The sequence below is a fragment of the Lolium perenne genome, chromosome 3, assembly GCF_019359855.2.
Source record: "Lolium perenne isolate Kyuss_39 chromosome 3, Kyuss_2.0, whole genome shotgun sequence".
NCBI lineage: Eukaryota > Viridiplantae > Streptophyta > Magnoliopsida > Poales > Poaceae > Lolium > Lolium perenne.
In genome coordinates this window covers 350960183-350982321 of record NC_067246.2, presented here as the reverse complement: position 1 = coordinate 350982321, position 22139 = coordinate 350960183, and the positions used below count along the sequence as shown (strand labels likewise).

At 45.7% G+C, this 22139-nt stretch overlaps 2 protein-coding genes across 4 annotated transcripts; both read right to left on the bottom strand.

The window, feature by feature from the left end:
- Positions 1-12379: 12379 nt before the first annotated feature.
- LOC127346234 (uncharacterized) lies at positions 12380-16457 on the bottom strand. Of its 3 annotated transcripts, XR_007879407.2 has the most exons (5): positions 16051-16457; positions 15719-15876; positions 13169-14581; positions 12937-13096; positions 12380-12731 (listed from the first exon to the last, which is right to left on the bottom strand). XR_007879407.2 is itself a non-coding variant. In XM_051372786.2 (4 exons), the coding sequence occupies exons 1-3, from the start codon at positions 16299-16301 to the stop codon at positions 12976-12978; spliced, it is 489 nt and encodes a 162-aa protein (XP_051228746.1). In that variant the 5' UTR covers positions 16302-16457; the 3' UTR covers positions 12380-12731; positions 12937-12975. The 3 variants fall into 3 exon arrangements, 1 of the variants encoding a protein (XP_051228746.1); XR_007879406.2 differs by lacking the exon at positions 13169-14581 and having other exon boundaries at positions 16051-16456; XM_051372786.2 differs by lacking the exon at positions 13169-14581 and having other exon boundaries at positions 12937-13055.
- A 1537-nt stretch (positions 16458-17994) lies between these two features.
- On the bottom strand, positions 17995-19625 carry LOC139838338 (putative F-box/LRR-repeat protein At3g58880). The gene is made up of 2 exons (XM_071827747.1): positions 18678-19625; positions 17995-18342 (listed from the first exon to the last, which is right to left on the bottom strand). The coding sequence occupies exons 1-2, from the start codon at positions 19623-19625 to the stop codon at positions 17995-17997; spliced, it is 1296 nt and encodes a 431-aa protein (XP_071683848.1).
- Between the last annotated feature and the right edge of the window lie 2514 nt (positions 19626-22139).

The following is a 22139-nucleotide window of genomic DNA, read 5'->3' as shown; positions in this document are numbered from 1 at the left end:
GTTTCAAATAGTGTGGTGTATTGCTTACTTGCTTTTATTGGTAGTGTTTTATAAGCAAAATAAAATAGGAAGGATAATTTTCTTTTTTTTCAAAAAATGTTTGCAAATAAAATATGAATGTTTTCGATGCCAAACCAATGCACTTGTCTTCTTTGTGATGTTATCTACCAGGGGATAATTATTTTGTGCCATGGTGATACCAAGAGAGGCAATTGCTAAGTTGTAATACTCTCATACCTTTACTAGGTAAATAAAATGGGTTCTCTTTTAGTTGCTTTGTAGTATATATAAGTCCTTAATATGTTAGCCTTAGTAGAGTGGTTAGCTTTTGATTGTTGATTGTTGCATGCTTGTTATGATTGGTGCAATGTGTTGATTGTGTTCTTTTTATATTTTCCGGCGATAGATGCGAACAATTTCAGAGAAGAAGAAGAAGTGGATCGGACAAGGATTTTATTATATTGTTGGAATTCTTATATTGATGAAGTTGAAGAAGTCCAGGGACAGACAAGCCAAGGCAAGCCATCTTTTGATCTCTGAATATTGAATCACATATTGTGGTTACCTTGTTATTATTCTTGTCTCTCGATCTATCTTGTGTTGCATCTACTTATGTTGATAAGAGCATTCTCACCGCGAGCATGTTGATTCTATTTGACACCTCACCTACAATCCCCTTTAGGGAAATGGTGGTCATTATCATGATCTTGGTGTACCCTCTAAGTGTGAGGGGTATGCCCACTTATCTTGTGTGTGTCGACCTCTTGACACCCTTCTTGAACCCCTTGTTGATGTTCTGCATACTTACTCTCGAGTATGTTGAACCCCTTGTTGATCTTATGCATGCATACCCTGAGCATGTATGCCCCCTTAACCATCTATTTTATCATCTTCTTAGTGGTATGACGATTAACATCATGACCCCTGTTTAATCATCCTACTTATATTGTCCCTACGCATGCTTATCCTAAGTATGTATGATCCCCTTGACACCTCATTTATCACCTCCTTAATGGTATGATGGCTAGCATCATGCCATTGTTGTCTCTTAGTTCTTACATGAAACTATAGGTTGGGAACCCCTTGGAAAAATACCTTGTTGAAAAGAACTTTTGAAAAACCTTGGGTGAGTTGGACTTACCTAAGTGTGTGTTTATGAAAGAAAAGGATCTTGGCAAAGATGGTTGGAAAGAGAATCTTGTTTATGAAAACTTTGGTGCCTAAGTATTCACCCGTGACAATTAACCCGCGCAACCACATTACCCTGGAGTGGGACGGGGCTTAGCTCGTAGTTTGTTCTTCTTAACATGGGACACCGCACAACTATATAAGGGTAAGGTTACCCCTGAATCCGGATTGTCGTTGGTGGAGACAATAGTATAACGGGAGGCCTTCGGGGCTGACCCGTCCGGAAGACACTATGGGTCTCCTGGCTTGGCGGTGGAGCCACGCTCCAAGTGAGGTGAGCTGCCACGGTGCCGGGGAGGTACATACGCCATAGGGTAGGATCCCGTGCTAAGACGAATAGGTGAAAGGCTATGTCCGAGTTTTTGTCATGGCATAGTTGATATGCGGGGATGATGCCCACATGATGAACTCGGGGATCTTGTGGGGAAAGTGTGCAAACTCTGCAGAGTAAAATCTATTCGAATAGCCGCGTCCGCGGTCATGGACGGTTGGAATGGCTGTTGCTTAGCCTGATGAGTTTTTGGTTTACAAAAATTGTTTGGAAAATGAAAGAAAGGAACTTGTTTTCGGAGTACCGGAAGGGTACGGGAATGGTTTGGTTGACCATATGGAGATGGTCGGAAAGGAAATAAACTGGGTTACTCCCTTCCTAGTGTTTTATGTTGCGGAACTCTTTTGAAGTATCTTCTTCAACAAAAATATAGAGATGTCATAGGATATCTTTTGAAGTATCTTCTTCAACAAGGATATAGAGATGTCATAGAACCCTCTTAGTGTCCCCTTCAACTGTGATGTGGGATGCTATGTCCACAAGAGAAACTGATTCTCTTTCACATGTTATATCCACCAGAGAACCTATTCTTCTTCTCTTGTCTTCTTTAGTTAGAATTGTTATCACCTTCTTGATGGTTTGCGAGTACAATTCAAATGTACTCACGGCTTTGTCCCTGGCTATTTACTTGGCCAGACCTGGAGGACTTCGACAGATGAAGAAGGAGTTGACGACGTCTATGCGAGCTAGGAACGTCTTCCCGATCGGTTGCTCCGTAGGGTTAAGGCAGATGACTTGGGCTTTGCGCTGCTGAAGTGATTCCGCTACTCTGATGATTAGATTAGGCCCTTCGAGGCTATAATGTAAAGGTTGGTCATATGACCTTATTGTAATTTTCTTATTCCGTTTTGTAAAGGATAATGTAATTTGATATCAGTTCGGTTATGTGTTCACGGCACACTGATCATGGGAACGTGAACTGTATACATAACAGGGTATTTCGGACAGCTAGTCCGGGGTCCCCACAGAGCTGGTATCAGAGCTATCCTGACTGTAGGAGACCTTAGTTAGCATGGACGTTAGTTAGGAAACAAGTACTTGGGAAAAACTATTTACAAAACAAATTCTTTCTTTAGTCGGAAGCATAGCTTCTACTCCTCTTATTTATTCAAAGCTTCTAAATTCTTATCTCTCCGCTTTATAAAAGGGTTTGAAAATTCTTACTCTATTGTCTCATCCAATTCAAACCTACATATTGGACGATGTCCCCAACCCAGACCGGAGACTCGAACTCGAAGATGGATCAACCTTTTATGAAGTCTCAGATATCTCCAACAGCAGCTATTGAAGATTTGATGCCGACTTAGCCGTGCTCATGTAGGGATGATAACATCACATCTTTGGTTGTCACCAAAGTCTGTCGATGAGCTGACCTTGTTCCTCCATGGACTTGCACTTTTTGCAGTCGTTTGGGATCAAGTCCTCAGTTCTTGACTAGTACTTTTTAGGCCAGCCACCAGAAGTTGCCGCCTTCGGGAGCACCTCAACAGCTACCTCTTCGAAGATCTCATATTTCCGGGATGTCGAGACTAGAAGTTCTACACAGTTTTCTCCTCCGCCTCATCATCAATGACTCAACACCCGACCCCTTCACTACCAACTGCTACAAGGATCCAAGTTGAAGCTGATGTTGACGATATGAAGACGTCAACATATGCGACCAGCCCCAAACCTATAGGATGGATAGGACAAAACTCAATCGCTTTGATTGAGCTACCCCTACGTAGTAGGCATCCTTGGGTACTTAGAGTACCATGTCTGGTGTGATGATCGCTTGTAGTTCCTCGTGTGTTGCCTTGAGTGTTTTTATCTGTTTGTTGTGTGCATGATTGTCTTGATCCTTCGGTTTGAAAAACACCCTCGGTGTGATAACCTAGCTTAGACAGCCTCCCTAAGATGTTTTTACCCTCATCAACCACGCTGTTAGAATACTAACTGCTAGTTACTGGATAAGTTAACTCTGTTAACCATCGATTCTCAACCGTCAGAGAAACTAACCCAGACCCCTATCCACGCCGACTACTTTCAAGATCTGCTGGAGCATCTCTACTACGCCAAGAAAGCAGAAGCCCCTACCTTCAAGAGTGACTGCACCTCTGCAAGAAGACATACTGACTTGGTCTAACCTTGGAGTATATTCACGTTAACCTCGAGGATATCTTCTTGAAAATACCCTCTAACACGCCGTCTAACAAGCTGAGCGAACAATTGCGTCAAAGCCAGACTACATCAACATGGTTTCTCTGGTCCTCCTCAAGTGAAGCTCCTGAAGATACCTGAAGACTCAAGGTTAGGTGTACCTTACCCGCCCACTTCTTAATTTGGTCAACACCGACCCTCAAGCTGAAGATTGTCTTCGACGACCTCTGTTGTTGCTTCATATGGATACCAACTAGGCATTTCTTCAACTTACTAACTCGCCGCGCGTCCCCTATGGTTTAGTTAACACCATGAGTGCCTCTTGAAGTGGTGGTCTGCACGTCGCCCCCGAAGATTCTTCAGTTGAACAAGGAAGACCGACGACTTCTTCAGAAGCCCCAGACAGAACCACAAGGCAGAAGCTCAGAGTTTTTCCGAAACCCGACGAAAAATCTTAAGGGTGGAAGACTTCGTCTTCCACTAAAAGTTGGAGCTGACCCTAACATTTTAAACCTTTCCAACACACCGTTGGAAACGTGGGATGCACTAACCCCTCTTGAAGCCGTGGACTACAAAACGCCCTCTGAAGATGTTTCAACTCAAGACAAGAGACCGAAGACCTCTTCAAAAAGCGCCCAACAAGACTCCATGGCCGAAGCTTAGAGTTTTCAAAACCCCCGGTGAACAATTTTAAGGGTGGAAGACTTAGTCTTCCACTAAATTTTTAGCTAACTCTAAAAAGTTTTCAGCCCTGCTCAAGTACCTTTGAGTACACTAACCCTCCCACTGTCTTGAACCTCCGTCAGGATCGCGAAGAAGCTACAGATCCAACACCTACATGGAGTAGTCAACCTCTTCATGAAGCTCGCCATCGGCAAGAATCCATCATGTCTACCAGAAGACGAAGCAACGACCTTCTCTACAACGGCACATCTACAAGAGAGTGGAGTCTAACTTTAGTTAAGCTTTACCACCCCTCTAGTCCTACGCTTAGTAATCTCGGGACGAGATTATTTTAAGGGTGGAAGAGCTGTAACACCCCAACTTTTGCAACCTTGTTTAGTTATCCTTAGTGCAAAAATTAGGGGGAACAAAAACTTTTTCTCTAGACTAATTAGATGAATTGCCTTGATATGTTTGTTATAATGAAATGCTTTGATCTGCTGGTAGATGAATCGTCTTGATTTGCTTGTTGAGTTTTGTCTTGAGCTACCTCAAAGAACAACACCTCTAGTGGTAAAATCATCCTTGAATTCAAAACTTGGGATCATCTACCCCTTAATACATCCTTCTCTCTTACCCTAGTCAAAAACCCTAAGGCATCATAAATTTGGCTAAGTCCCAAAATCTGTTTAAGGTTCCATTTTGGAACCCCTGGATTAAGCTACCCTTTGCCATAAAGGGTAATGCACTTGGTCCTAGGCCTACCTTATCATGAGCACTTCCCAACCATGTTCTTGCCTTGAAACAAATCTCTCTTATACCCACTTATCCTTGATGATTTTGAAGCCAAGTCAATAAGATGTTTTGGTAGGCTTAAAATGTTCCAACTTTGGCAGTTGTATTCTTAAGCACCCACAACTGTTATTGGTGAAATGAAGGCATGGATCTCATCTATGCGACACCCTCTACAACTTCCACGTCTTGCATGCCCCGTTCTACCTTTGCAACCCATTTATTTAACTTGGTCTTATACCCTATCCAGTATTGCACCACTAGATCCCATTTCCAACTTTTATACCTTGTTTTCTTTGATTGATGTTCTAATCTTCAACACATTGGTGTAGAAATGATATCTAAATGCAAATCATCTTCCACACTTGAGAACACTTGTTGTTCCTCCTTTCTTTTGGAGGAATTCCCTAAACCCTATACCCCTCTTTTTGACTAGCAAAATAATTCTCGTTTTTCAAACCACTCCCAAATTACCTCATATTTGAAGAAACACCCTTCGGCACCTTATGCACCCATCTGATCTTACCATCTTTTTAAATATCCACCAAACCATGTTTGGACCCGTTCACTCAATCTTCAAGTGGTTCACCTCCATTTTCATCTAGTTTTCTAAATAGTCCTTCAAATCAATTCTAGAACTTCATCTACCACCATCATCATCACCCCTCACCAACTCGATATTACCCATTGAGGATATTTTTGCTCCACCTTTACTTGGCCATAAGGGAAGGCCGGACTTGTCTTGTGTGCATGACAAAGTGCTATCTATTGTCCCTCTCCACTTCTCTCTCCCATCTTGCTTCACTAATGGACAACCAAGACCTGCACCACCAGCATTACATCCTTACCACGTTGGAAAGAGAGGAAGAGGGAAGACCCGAGGCAATCTTGCCAAGATTGAGCATGCTTATGGTAAGATCTTGGGAAGATCTTTACTTGCAGCCTACCCCTCCTCCCTCCACTCAAAGCCAATGAGCAGCCAGCCCTCACACGACCCCAGGACGTCATGAGAGCCCCCCCCTACCTAGCCCTAGCCTTCTCTTTCCCTTCCCAATGACCTAAATGGCATAGGCTTTGACCAACAGCCCTAGGACTGCAACCCTGCGCCCCTAACCATGTCCAGAACCTCTCCCTGGATTCCTGCGGGTCATTAGTACCCTTACCTCGTGCCCAACGCATCCCTACACTCCTGCCCGAGCCTGCCATGGACGTGGTCACCTTCTTCTTGGTTAGTAGCGACCTGAGCACTCCAGCCCCCGATGCCGCGCCAGGGAGACGTCCTGGCACCCCTTTCCCCGATGCGCACGCTCCCGAGGCCAGCGCTTCCCCACAGTAGCCTCGCCATGCTCGCCACGGGCGTGATCACCACGCCACAATGTGGTCACCGCACACCCCCGCCTGCTGCCTTCCCTCCCTATAAAAGGGCCTCCCCGCTCACTCCCTTCCCTCACACACCACCCCACTTCCCCCTCCACCCCCTCTCCCCACGCCCTGGAGATCAGCAGCGCCCCCTGGCCCCTGCTCGCCGGAGATAGACGCGCCGGCCGTGGTCACCGCGAGGTGGCGGGTGAAGCTCGCGCTCACCCCGGCCCCGTTTTCCTCTCCCTCTTCCTTCCTAGACGTTCACCACCTCCTTCTCTTCCTAACCGACCCTTTTTCTCTGCTCAGAACCGCCGGTAGCCATCGCCCTCATCGCCGTCCAGGAGCTACTGTGAGGAGATCGCCCACGGGAGGAGCAGTTGCGGCCGAGGAGAGCTGCCGAGCTCGCCCTGGGGCCGCCCCGACGCGCCACCACTCCGCCCAGCCCTCTCCGTCGCCCGCCCGCCGCCGGTACGTCTCCAGCCGCCGCCGTTTCCCTTCCAGAAGCAGCGCCGCTGCGTGCGTGGTCGAGGAAGGAGACGGGTCGCCCGTCTCGTGCGTGCGCTACGTGGCCTGCATGGCCACGTCAGCCCATGCACCGGCCTGGCCCGCCTGGGCCCTCTCCTCCTTTTTTTCCTTTATTTTCCACACGCCAGCTGGAAAACCCCCACCTGGGCCGGCCCAACTCACCACACCCGCACGGCCCAGAACACCTTCCCGCCCGAACTATTCATTTAAACTTTGAAAATTGCTGTTAATTTGTGTTAAAACCAGAGGCAATCAAATGTGAATAACTCGAGATCTACCAACCCAAATCCAATGAAACCAATTGCATTAGTTCATAAATTTAATAATCTTTCCAATTCCGCTGGTCCCATATTTTTCGGATTTTTGTACAATGTTTGGTAAATTAAACTTGTTCTATGTGTACTGCAGACTCTAACAAATTCCTAAAATTGTAGGATTAATATTTTTGGGTAAATCCAATTTGGTTAGCCTTGTTTTAATACTGGCTATCTAAAAAAAAATGTTGTTAGTCTCTGATCATGCACATTTGTTACTGTTAGTAATAGTGTGTGTATCACATGAATTGTGGAAATAAAACTTAGTGTTTATTAAAAATCTTTGACCACCTCTTTTATTAAAATTGTACAACCTTTGTTACATTCTTGCAAAACAAAACCTACTGATACTTAAACCAAGCTCTATTGTTTTGCTTAAGTTTCAAATAGTGTGGTGTATTGCTTACTTGCTTTTATTGGTAGTGTTTTATAAGCAAAATAAAATAGGAAGGATAATTTTCTTTTTTTTCAAAAAATGTTTGCAAATAAAATATGAATGTTTTCGATGCCAAACCAATGCACTTGTCTTCTTTGTGATGTTATCTACCAGGGGATAATTATTTTGTGCCATGGTGATACCAAGAGAGGCAATTGCTAAGTTATGATACTCTCATACCTTTACTAGGTAAATAAAATGGGTTCTCTTTTAGTTGCTTTGTAGTATATATAAGTCCTTAATATGTTAGCCTTAGTAGAGTGGTTAGCTTTTGATTGTTGATTGTTGCATGCTTGTTATGATTGGTGCAATGTGTTGATTGTGTTCTTTTTATATTTTCCGGCGATAGATGCGAACAATTTCGGAGAAGAAGAAGAAGTGGATCGGACAAGGATTTTATTATATTGTTGGAATTTCTATATTGATGAAGTTGAAGAAGTCCAGGGACAGACAAGCCAAGGCAAGCCATCTTTTGATCTCTGAATATTGAATCACATATTGTGGTTACCTTGTTATTATTCTTGACTCTCGATCTATCTTGTGTTGCATCTACTTATGTTGATAAGAGCATTCTCACCGCGAGCATGTTGATTCTATTTGACACCTCACCTACAATCCCCTTTAGGGAAATGGTGGTCATTATCATGATCTTGGTGTACCCTCTAAGTGTGAGGGGTATGCCCACTTATCTTGTGTGTGTCGACCTCTTGACACCCTTCTTGAACCCCTTGTTGATGTTCTGCATACTTACTCTCGAGTATGTTGAACCCCTTGTTGATCTTATGCATGCATACCCTGAGCATGTATGCCCCCTTAACCATCTATTTTATCATCTTCTTAGTGGTATGACGATTAACATCATGACCCTTGTTTAATCATCCTACTTATATTGTCCCTACGCATGCTTATCCTAAGTATGTATGATCCCCTTGACACCTCATTTATCACCTCCTTAATGGTATGATGGCTAGCATCATGCCATTGTTGTCTCTTAGTTCTTACATGAAACTATAGGTTGGGAACCCCTTGGAAAAATACCTTGTTGAAAAGAACTTTTGAAAAACCTTGGGTGAGTTGGACTTACCTAAGTGTGTGTTTATGAAAGAAAAGGATCTTGGCAAAGATGGTTGGAAAGAGAATCTTGTTTATGAAAACTTTGGCGCCTAAGTATTCACCCGTGACAATTAACCCGCGCAACCACATTACCCTGGAGTGGGACGGGGCTTAGCTCGTAGTTTGTTCTTCTTAACATGGGACACCGCACAACTATATAAGGGTAAGGTTACCCCTGAATCCGGATTGTCGTTGGTGGAGACAATAGTATAACGGGAGGCCTTCGGGGCTGACCCGTCCGGAAGACACTATGGGTCTCCTGGCTTGGCGGTGGAGCCACGCTCAAAGTGAGGTGAGCTGCCACGGTGCCGGGGAGGTACATACTCCATAGGGTAGGATCTCGTGCTAAGATGAATAGGCGAAAGGCTATGTCCGAGTTTTTGTCATGGCATAGTTGATATGCGGGGATGATGCCCACATGATGAACTCGGGGATCTTGTGGGGAAAGTGTGCAAACTCTGCAGAGTAAAATCTATTCGAATAGCTGCGTCCGCGGTCATGGACGGTTGGAATGGCTGTTGCTTAGCCTGATGAGTTTTTGGTTTACAAAAATTGTTTGGAAAATGAAATAAAGGAACTTGTTTTCGGAGTACCGGAAGGGTACGGGAATGGTTTGGTTGACCATATGGAGATGGTCGGAAAGGAAATAAACTGGGTTACTCCCTTCCTAGTGTTTTATGTTGCGGAACTCTTTTGAAGTATCTTCTTCAACAAAAATATAGAGATGTCATAGGATATCTTTTGAAGTATCTTCTTCAACAAGGATATAGAGATGTCATAGAACCCTCTTAGTGTCCCCTTCAACTGTGATGTGGGATGCTATGTCCACAAGAGAAACTGATTCTCTTTCACATGTTATATCCACCAGAGAAACTATTCTTCCTCTCTTGTCTTCTTTAGTTAGAATTGTTATCACCTTCTTGATGGTTTGCGAGTACAATTCAAATGTACTCACGGCTTTGTCCCTGGCTATTTACTTGGCCAGACCTGGAGGACTTCGACAGATGAAGAAGGAGTTGATGACGTCTATGCGAGCTAGGAACGTCTTCCCAGTCAGTTGCCTGTAGGGTTAAGGCAGATGACTTGGGCTTTGCGCTGCTGAAGTGATTCCGCTACTCTGATGATTAGATTAGGCCCTTCGAGGCTATAATGTAAAGGTTGGTCATATGACCTTATTGTAATTTTCTTATTCCGTTTTGTAAAGGATGATGTAATTTGATATCAGTTCGGTTATGTGTTCACGGCACACTGATCATGGGAACGTGAACTGTATACATAACAGGGTATTTCGGACAGCTAGTCCGGGGTCCCCACAGTAATTATCTCAGTGAAATATAAGTTGTATGTTAAGTATTTCTTTTTATACTTTGCACTGCATTCTATTTTTTAATATGTATTTTTGAACAAGGAGAGGCCCCGAAGAGCCTACATAGTTGCATTAATATCAAGGGTGGTATACATTTTACACAAGGACCCTATAAGAGACTAATATTACAACAACATAGTTGCAAATTATGGAAAGTGCCATGGACTAGATATGGGAAACGCGTTCGAGTCTACCACAACCGCCTAGAGTCGTTGATAAGGAGCTTCAACGTGTAACTAGCAGCATCGGCACCGGAGACTATGCCACTTGGGATGACACCGCCGTAAGATGCCCCATCGAAGATAGATCTGTCTCCCATTTAGCTTGCTTGTAATTGGGAGGAAAAACTGGATCAACGTCGGGAAAAAGCCAGCGCCAGAACACCAAGAGGTCGCCTTTCAGTTAGAAGGGCAGCAACAGGACACCAAGACGCCGTTGAAAGATTGCCGAGGAAGAACACCATGGAATAGAAGCTATGAACCTTCCCTTCACGGCCCCAGGATCGAGCAGAGCAGCCAAAAATTCAACCCCGACTCCTGCTTCACCACCATGGTGTGTCAGGATGAGAGGATTAGATGCGGGCTGATGGCTGCCATGGATCGGCTACTGGTTGTCCTAGGCAGTTGGTTGTTGAAGGCTCATGAAAACGACCACTTTATATCCATCTAAATCCTTATATTTCATTAAAGTGTGAAGCAAATATCTTCCTAGACCCACTAATAAGTGCTAATCGATGCCAAGATGTGTAATTCTTCTTCTTCTTTTTTTTTGCTGAAATGAAAGTATTTAGGAGAAAATTAAGGAATATTAATGAAGAATTGCGAGCTGGAGATGTCACCAAGTCAATAAGTGTCTAGAGTTGAGTCGCAAAATTTTTAACGACCATTGGTACTGTCAGGCCCACCCGTACGACCTGGCCGTACCATGTGTCGATGGATTTGCATCATCAAATCCAATATAAATTGTGAAGGCACCTAGGGTGTTCGATATACTCACATAGATGTAAACCACATTCCACCGCATAGTCATGTCCGATTTCAACCAAATCCCCGTTGCCTCCACCATTGACTTCAACACCTCCTCATCATAATCATCATCATCATTATTTTTCCCTCTACTTGTAATCTTGATTCATTAATGATTGGTGGTATTGTAAGACTAATCATCATTCATGTTTTTGAGATTTAAAATACAATATTTATGATTGTTGATCTAATCATGTGTGAGTAGTCCTCTCGGGTTATGTGATGAGCCCTAGTCTGGCAACATTATGTGCATCTAATTACTTATGTGATAGAGATTCTTATCTATTCGCCGATCTTTTTATCTCAATCTTAAAGCAACTTTGACACATACCCGAACCAGAGATATCGCTAAAGGCAGTTAGGTTTGATTAGAATTAGTTGCACAATTCAATGTCATGCTCAAGTGACATCTTTCATGGTTCGATAGTGTGATTATCTTCTAGAGAGTAACGATTACATCATCAAACTTAAGGTTATTGTCTGATCTATGTTAATACCACGACTTCACGTGATGTGTTGGAACTTGGAATGATCAATTGATCCATAAAACCCGTGGCCTGCGGCATTATGGGCTTATTACGATGCATCAGCCATGTTATATTGCATCTTTACATTGATTTATATATATATATATATATATATATATATATATATATATATATATATATATATATAGAGTGCGGATTTGCTATGTTTGTAAGTAGTTGAGGGTGTAATCGGAACCACTCATTCGCATTGAGATCCGCACTCTTTGGTTCAAAAAGATCTGGATTCTCTAGTTTCTATAATTCGCGCGCTATAACAAGTAATGTCAGATCTACCTTTTCGCTGGCACATATCCCACTTAGGAAACCTAGTCTGGTCCAGACTTTGTCTTCACTGGTGTCCGTTATATTCCTTTTCCCCTAAATTCCGGTCACGAGTATTCAATACACACACTTCTCTAATCTTTTCATTAGTACTATATTGATAGCACATGCATGTGCCGACTGCTGCACCTTGCTCTTCTGAGTTTGGACGCGTCCGCTTGGCAGATTTGGTCACACATGACAGAGAAAGATTGACCTAGATTAATCAAATTGATTCTATTCTCGCGGGCATAAAATAAAATCAATTAGAGGTGGGTTAAACTAAACCAGAAGACATATATTTTAGATTGACACAGGCAGTGAATTAATCAGCACAACATGAGCTTTTTAAAAAAAAAACTGCAAATCACAATCTGCTTACACTTCTTGGCAATTGGATATGATGAGACGAAAAGCTCCAGGCATAGAAGAAACTGGAAACAGGAAAAGGATCCCATTCAAAATAATTCGGAGCCTACACTGATCTTGCAACGGTGCTCAGTATATTCTCATTCGGTGCATCTCACGACCTACACTAAAAATTTGCCCCTGGGTGAGAGAACCTGGGTCGGCAGCCTGCTCACCTCTCCAAGTTTGACTCAGGATGGACTGGCATCACCATCTGTTTCCTGTTCAATTCCAAGAAGATAAAGCATGATTCTTATATACTAGTTCAGATCATCTTTTTCATACAAGTACTGTAACTACAGATAATTTAACCCTGTTAAGATAATAATTGCGACTAGACAAAGATCATAAAAGTGATACAAGTTAAGGATCACGCTAGACTTTTTTTTATCTGAAGCAATGAAGGGAATCTCAGAATCTCATTACCACGGCGCATGCCTTATTTGACAGAGGTGCTTGATCAAATCAATGAACGGAGCCCAACGACATGTTATATGGTGCCTTCCCAATCTGCTCCCCTCGCTGTCGTAGATGCACTTCCCTCACTGCCACCAGATGACAGTCCAGCCATAACATCATCTTCATTCTGCACATCTTGCCTTTTCTCAAAAATTGTGCATAAAAAATACAACTTGCACAAAGATCGGTAGTAGCTAACCTACTGAACGCTAGGTGCTGCCTAAACTGAACGGTAGGTGTGTGTGCGCACTTCACATAAGAAATGGTGCTTTCAGAGATCGTATCCATGAACAAATGATGGAGCACCTCAAAGTTGCAAAACTCTAATATTTGAAGATATCTGATCACCTAGCTCATGAACAAAAATTACTAATTAATTAGCTCAGTTTCACATTAAGCTCATCAGCAAGTCTCTCTCTTCCCTCATTTTGAGAAAAACAAATTACCTGCCCGTGTTCATTATGCCCCAATACTGACAAAGGTAGAAGATCAAATAAGAAACGGTGTTGTTAACAGGAAACATTAGAGTAACCAATTTTGTTTTTTCTCCAAATAAAAATCTGGCAAACAAAAGGATGTAGGTATTTGCATACAATTTATAAGAAGAGCCAACCACCCAAACAAAAGGAGCTTGTTCATTGACATGAACGGTGCTTGGCGCATATCTAATGGGTTCCCTCTTCAAAGTGAGGAGTAAACTGAGACAAAACTTCAATTCTGTTGGTATGTTTGAATGTCACCAACTTAGTTTTCCCATTAACAAGCAGTCCCAGTTAACGTGGTCAGATTTAAGTTCAATGGAAGTTAAAGTGTACATCAAACAGACTTTTCACCATCGAACAAATCCGTCGGTGACTATTCTCAACACCATCTAGTGTGTTTTCACAAATTACCTGCCCTTGTTCATTATGCCCCAATACGACAAAGGTAGAAGATCAAATTAAAAATATCAAATTAAGAAACGGTGTTGTCAACAGGAAACATTAGAATAGCCAATTTTGTTTTTTCTCCAAATAAAAATCTGGGAAACAAAATGACTTAGGTATTTGCATACAATTTATAAGAAGAGCCAACCACCCAAACAAAAGGAGCCTGTTTATTGCCATGAACGGTGCTTGGTGCATATCTAATGGGTGCCCTCTTCAAAGTGAAGAGTAAACTGAGATAAAACTTCAATTCTGTTGGTATGTTTGAATGACACCAACTTAGTTTTCCCATTAACTAGCAGTTCCAGTTAACGTGGTCAGATACAACTTCAATGGAAGTTAAAGTGTACATCAAACAGACTTTTCATTGAGATTTCATTTGAATAAAAACACCATTGAACAAATCCGTCGGTGACTATTATCAACACCATCTAGTGTGTTTTCACAAATCTGGAATAAAAAAACAGTGCCACATCAAAATAATCAATTTGGTTTCATTTTCCTATTCAATGCTGCATAAAAATAATCAACGGAGCCCTTCCGTAAACGGTGCTCGGTGCAGGCAGATGACTCGCTCGTCCTTGTCCAGCATCAACTCGACGCCGCGGGGATGGGCGACACACTTCACGGGTAGAGAGGCGATGAGGTTCAGGAAGGAGAGACAATGCCGGCCAAACAAAAGGAGCCTGCACATTGGCAGGCCAAGTTCTTTTGCTTAATTTCTTAATTAAGCCAATTCAGTTGAACATGACAATTACATAGATCCTGGAGGCTATCATCATAGAAACTACATAGAAGCGACATTAATAAGAGCCCACCTGATCATATGGTGCCCAATACAAATTAAAAACGGTGCCCAATGCATTTAAAAACAGTGCCCAACACATACAAACAGGATTTGGAATTTGGAATTAATATAGAGTGTGCTAGGGGGCCAGGGTTCAGCCTTAGTTTGATGCAAAAATTACTTAGAACAAATATATAAAAAATTGCTAAAAATGCATAACCATAACTACAGTTGCTAAAAACCACATTGTAATTCTAAAATAAAATCTTTTTCTCGGATGGGTTCCTATACAAAATAAAAGGGTGCCTGTGTTTTCCACAAATGGTTCCACGCATACATTATAATGGTGCGCCTGTTAAAATGTCTTGTATGCTGCTTCTAATTTCGAAGACACAAGGATCACCCAGTCAGTTGCACCTCATGGTCGCTGATCGTAAAAATGAAGATCTATTTTGTGTAAGAATAAAGATCAACAAAAAATGGCGAGACAAGGTTCCATTATATTTGTTTAAATTTGGCAGCTTACTAGTACTCAAAATTTACAAAAGGTGAGGCGCTAAACTTTGCGTATGAATTTGACTTGAGATGATAAATTCTAGGAAGACGTAGTATGCAATTCGAGGGTATCATTATATTTTTGTTTGTGAGGAGGGTGCTTGAACCCTAAATAATATCCTTGTAGCATACAGATTCAATGAACCCATACGTGTGGTGCAGAGGTAAAAAAAAAATCTAACATAATCACAATCCTCAGTTCCTCACTAAAATAAGCATTCATATAAAAACAATGTGAATACGCATCAAAAGATTACATGTGGTTGCAAATATTTGTATAAAGTGCACTATCTAGCATGAATTGGACAAACAACGATTTATTTAACTCCTGCAGGAGGCTATGTTGCAAATGAGCTGGCCACTTTCGTAATGATCTCAAACTTTTGCTTCCCATGAAACTCGCATTACATGCACTCCTATGCTAAATCTACAACCGAGAGTTATACAGTTACAAACTACATACAGTGGGGATGGGGCTTACCGATCGTGGGGGTGGTGGTGACGATCTGGCCCAGCATGAGCTTGTAGAGGATGGTGGTCGTACCGGCCGCATCGAGACCGACCATGAGGATCCTCATCTCCTTGGCGAAGAGGCGGCTGAACAGCTTCGTGAACGTGAGCCCCATCTTGGCTGCTGCGCTGAAACAAGAAAACGAATTTAAGGTGACAGCGTTGACCCCATAGATCCACACATACACGAGCTCGCTACAAGAAGAAGATACGACCGAATCAAGCCAAGGCGGCTAGATCTATGGGTCGGGATAGGCCGAACGGGGGACTCGTGACGCCATGGACCGAGGAGGCAGGGGTCACCTAGGCAAGTCGTGCCTACCACCCATGATGCCCCCTTCCTTGGCGACGCGGCAGGGCTCCCATGGCGATGCACCACCTCCATCCAGCGCTGCGGCGGGAGGAGCTAGATGGTGGCGAGGAGAACGGTGGGAAGCAGGAGAACCGGGGCCGGTAGCGAGCAGGGGCGTGTGCGGGCCGGAGCGCTGAGGCTGGCGACGAGCAGGAGCACAGGGGGGCGGGGGCTTACGGCGTGGAGATCGGGGGTAAGACATGTTGCTCGCAGAGACTAAACAAGATCGATGAAAAACTGAAGAGACTACTAGATCGGAGAAGAGAAGGGTGCCAAAGCTTTGGCTAAAACGGCACTGAATCGAAACTATCACGAGACTGGCGACCTAGGGATTTTCGGGCAGAGCGTCACGGTAGGGAGGCAGGCCTAGCACTGGCTGATACAGCAAACGGGGCCCAGTTCAGCCCAAAGAGGAAATCCCAAACACCTCCACTAAAGAGAGAAAAGAATGGAGGGAAAGTTTGAGCCAGTCCATAATGGGAATCTCAAAGCAACACCAACAACTATGATTGCCACCACCGGGGAGACACAAAGTAGAAAAGCTTTTGTCTATATATATATATAGAAATATATATATATTGCTACATGTGAGTTTCATTTTATCTTTTAAATCACATCTACTAACGCACACTGCATGTGAAACCTTAAGACCATATCTATCTCCAACCATTGATAAACAAACATCACAAGAAAACCATTGATCCGGTAAAACAAGAGTTAAGCGAACACGAGGAGTCTTGTTTGAGTTTTCTTACACCAAAATCAATCTTTCAGCTTCCTGGGCCACTTGCAGAAAGTCAGAGCCCATGTCCCGTAGGACACTGACATAGGCACTGTGGCTGACTGTCCACACGTCGTGACAGGACGATCACCACAAAGTCGATCATACCGCCGACCAGAGAAGCCATGCTGCTAAAGTCCGACACTATGGATGTACAATGCCACCAACTACGTGATGTTGGACCACTGTAGTCATAGGATGGAGCATCCGGTTAGGCCCATGCCCATCGCCCACCCGGAGGCTCACATTAGGGTGCCACCAGGGTTTTGACCATGTTCTCTCTCTCATGTACCTTGGGCACCGTGATTATAATGTAAGTCACGAAGCTCTTTGTAGGAGGAGGAAGGAACAACTAGAAGACATAGAAACATAACCCATGGGGGATCGACCAACCGAGGAAGAAGGAAACATGTAACACAACTCTAGCCAAGGAACAATAGCTTCTCCCTCGTGAGATCATACAACTCAAGAAGCAACTCTATATTACGGTGCATAGAGATTTTTACATGAGTCGGGGTTGTACCTCCAGGGCGAGGGCCCTAGACCTGGGTACATCATCGTGTACTTGTGCCCAATCCTGTAGCTGGAACCCGTCGCTCACACTCTTTGCTCCGCACCACTCTCTTAGCCATCCCGTGTCATCTACCGTGCCGATACCAAAACATATATGAAGGAAACAAGAGGCGTATACTTCGCCTAAACAAAATAGAAAGAATAGGCCTCACAATGCAATGACTGATCATTCCCCTAAGTTGATGTGGCCCCACCAGAATAGCATGAGACCTCCGAAAACACCTTTTTGTATCATCATCAAGACGCATCACCCCCTCTTCTATATTTTTAGTAAAATTTCACAGTAGGGATGCCCATTCCGCGCAGTCAAATATGATTTTGCCACATCTAGTTTGATTGCACAAACAAAAGATTTTCCTTGCTTCTTCTTCCTTAGATAGTTGTGTGCACTAGCTCTCGGGCAGCCGGTAAAAAAGTCATGCAACCACAAACACACACTTATTCGTTCCATCGAAACAATTTTCTATAGAGGGTTTAACATTTCCATTTAGCACCTACCCCACAACTCATTCACAACGTTCACTTACATTTAGTAACTTGATCATGCACCTTGTGTCCACTCGTACTCCAACGTCACCGTGGCATTAGCAGCACGGCGAGCGGTCCACTTTCCCCTGCCACGGGGAAGACTCGATTCCAGCGATTCCACGAGCATTAGCTCTTGGTCATCACACCAGGGTTCAATAGATGTCTTGGCTGTGACGGTGATGCTCTCCAGCACCGGCGCGCTCGCAAGCAGCAACCGCGCCATGTCGAGGCAGTAGTGCTCCTGTCCAGAGAAGCTGCCCAGCTTCACCTTGCGGAGGTGCTCCAACGAGAGCACGTCGTCTTTCCAGCTCCCACGGAGGTCGCAGTCGCCGCACCCCTCCCCGCATGGAGTATGATAGTACTTCATTTTGTAGCGATAGATTCGATTCAAAAGGGAAAAATACATACAAATTAGCGACGTTAGGATGATGTTGATTGTCGAGGTGGAGGTATTCGAGGTTGTCGCATCGCGCTAGGAGGCTGGCCACCGTTGCTCCCAAGCTGTGGCTGCCTTTTGAGGAAAAGTATATGGTCAGATCTTTGACGCCGGATAGCTGGGGCATCCCTTCCATTGTCATCTTCTGGCTTCTGTGCAAGTAAAGAATATACGGGAAAAGTTGTCACGTGTATGAAATTTTATCTGGCAGATATGGGAACACGTACAACGTTAGCTAGTTATAAAAGGATGAGACGTACATCGGGACCAAATAGGCATATCGTGTGACCATGGATGGGGCGGCATTCGTGCAGCAGTTTGATCGCGTAGTATTGGACTCTGAGCCAGCCGAACTGGAGGGAGGTTTTGAATCTCTCCAGCGCGGGTGCCCGGACGGTAAGGCTGGTGTGGTCGTCGTGGAGGTACTGCATGAAGAAGCCTTGGGCATGGAGCAGTGTGAGCCGCGGGGTGTCCACGTCCAGCCGCCTCACCTTGAGGCCGGACAGGTCAAGGGTCTCCAGGGCTCCGCCGTGGAGCCGAAGATGGTGCAGTCCGGACAGGCCCGAGAGCGTCAGCTTCCGCAGCGTCGGGCAGCACGACGGCGAGGACAGCAGGTGGCCGAGGCGGGGGCCGTCGTCGTCGGAGAAGCCTATGCCGCCGAGGGTCAGCTCCGTCAGCTTGTGGAAGTCTACCGCGGGAGGGAGAAGGAGGGTGGCTCCGTCCAGCTCCAGCCACATCTTGGTCACCCTCGTGGTGGTCGGCAGCTCCAGCCACATCTTGGTCACCCTCGTGGTGGTCGGCAGCTCCACCCGGGACGGCCGCCAGTCGGACACTCCCTCCACATTGAACAGCAGGGATCCCACCGTGTGACGCATGGCCCGGCGGAGCCACACGTCGGCCCGCGACTTGCCCGGCCAGTGCCAGGCGTACAGGTCGAGCCTGTCGATGTCGGCGCCGGCGCCGCGGCAGGCGCGGCGCGCGAGGACCTTGTGCACGAAGTCGTTGAACCGCGCGTCATCCCCGTCGTCGTATGTGCTTCCGGGCTTATGCTGCAGGATGCGGAGCACGGGGGCGCGCGTCCAGAGGTGGCGCCACCGCGTGGAGAGCACGGAGGTGCAGACCACGTCCCGCGCGTTGTCCGACAGGAAGCGGAGGACGTGGAGGAGGAGGTCGTCGCCGAGGTCGCTGATGTGGTCCACCGACGGCATCGTCGTTCGTTAGTCGTCGTCGAGTCTCCTCCTCGTCAGGTTACCTGCTTCGTGCCCGGAACGAAATCGATTCTGCCCGTGAAGAAAAAGGGAAGGCACCGACACCGCGTAAACAAATCTGGACTCTCCGTGCAAAAATAGGAAAAAGGAAAACACGAATCAATTCAGCGAGACCTGCAGCGCAGCCCAGCCCGCCCAACTAATGGACTAAGAGCATCTCTAACAGAGTCCGTAAAAGTGTAAATCGAAAAACGCAAGTTCAATCTTCCGAAAACGTGTTTACGGATTGCAAAACAGCTGGCGCAGAACAGACCCTGTAAACTAAAACTGAAAAACTGAATATTCGAAAAGAAGTCATCTTCTTCACGAGAACACCTTCCTTTGGATTCGGGTCATGAATAGTTACGCCCAGCCCAATGCTTTACTAAATGGCCTAAAAGGCCCAATCTCTCGACCACCCCCTCTCTTCGAAACTGAGAAATTTACAAAAACCACAACAATTGAGCTCACCACAACAACAAAAAAAAAAACATCACAATTGCGTTTGGTGAAAAAAAAACCACCTGTATTGGGTAAAAAAAATTCAAGAAACACTAAACCTCCTGATAAGCCGTGCTAATGAGGTTCTGATCGGTAAGACCCATGATAAGGCTCATGTGGCACCGCTAGAACACCCAGGGTGACAGACCGTGAAGGGTGCTAAACTCTAGGCACTAAGATTTTCTTCAGTCTAAGTTATTTACAAAAAAGTGCTTGATTTGTAATTTTCTGTTAAAAAGTATAATTGCACTTTCTGCTAGAAATACGCAACTATACCGAGTTGCACTTTGGACTGCAGTTGCACTGTTCTGAGGTGACTGAGACTTAAGAAAATCCCAGTCAACTTAGACATAGACACGTCCTTTTTGAAAATCTACATTGGATCCGCATGTCAGCTTACATGTTGTCCCTACCTTTCCCCCACTCTCGCTCTCTTCTCTTCTCAACCGACGAGAGGGTCACCAGCGGTCTCCTAAGCTCCATGCGCCATCATCTAAGAGCAACTCTAAGAGACACCTTAAACTACAAACCTCAAATATGTTGATAGAGGGCACCCCAAATGTTGTTTACAGGCTGAAAAAACGTCGCAGGCCACACACCGCAGAAGGAGTTCCTAAAATACCATATTTACTATTTTGGCTTTTTTTTAAAACAAAAATCCTCTTCTTCAACCCTACACGGAGGACGGGTCGGCGCCTCGCGCCACGTCGAAAAAACGGCGACGTTCACATTTTGATGGAGGCGTAATGGTGGTCGTCGCCAAAGGCCAGACGCCATCCGAATGCACACGCGGCGGCCCAACTCCCCCGTGTGGCATCAATGGCTCTTACTGCTTTAAAAACCCCGTCGACACCGTCGTCTCCGCCCAAATACTCCCAACCCTAGCCACCGCCGCCAGTCAAATCTATCGGTGGTGACATGAAACACAACTACAAGGCCGGCGGAAGCGGCTCTGGCGGCGAGTGCTCGTGGCAGATCAACCTCAACGAGGCGGAAGTGCTCTATCGGCACCATATCCAGGTGCTGACGGAGTACTTTCTGCCGCACGACTGACACATGTCACCCACCGGCTACGCAGTGCCGCCCCTCCTCCGGGATGGACCGGAGCTGCGCTCACTCATCGAGGAGAGGCGCACGCAGATGCCACTGATAGAGCGCCACCGGCCGGAGTGCTCGCCGACCAGCCCGAAGTGGTGCCACGTCTTCCAGGTGGAGCGCGACGTTGAGGACGCTAGGTCCGTCGGCCCTGACGCTGGCTGCCGAACCTGGTGGTACGGCCGCAATGTCGACAGGACACTTGCAGCATACGGCTACCGCCCACGGATCTACGGTGTCAACCCACCTCGTTGGCCCGTCTACTTCCCGCAGGTACATGGCATGGCGCCGTCGCCTACGCGTGCACCGCCGGCTGGCATCGGGAAGCTCGCGCTCCTGTTCATCGGGATCTGGTGGCCGACAGCACTCCGCACCGTACGCGAGGCCATCCAGCGACGTCGTCATCCGCGAGAGACCGATGCATCTCCTCCACACCGGCCATCAGGATGGCACCGGTGAAGAGGGAGGTGAAGACGGAGGTGAAGAAGGAAGTCCCGGGCTCGCTTCCACGTGGGCACCTCCACCTACGCCGCCCCAAGGAGGAAGCGGTGCACCCTCCGCCGCCGGAGAAAAAATGGTGGGAAATGGAGCTCGAGGCGCAGGCGGCCTGCCACGGCACCAACGACCCTGAGGACGCGCCAGGGAAGCACCACCTCGTCGGCCGCTCCATCGACGAGGACTATCGGCATGTGAGTATGTGACCTAGAGTGCGCGGGAGGCGGAGCTGTGGTCCGCGAAGGACTACGGCAATTTCGTCTTGCTGTAGCCGCTCCTTCTCCAACATCGGCGCCAAAAGAGGAGGATGAGTACAAAGAGTTCTCCGGGGACAACAACCACAGCGGCGATTGCACATACATCGGCAACTACAGCACCTTCAGT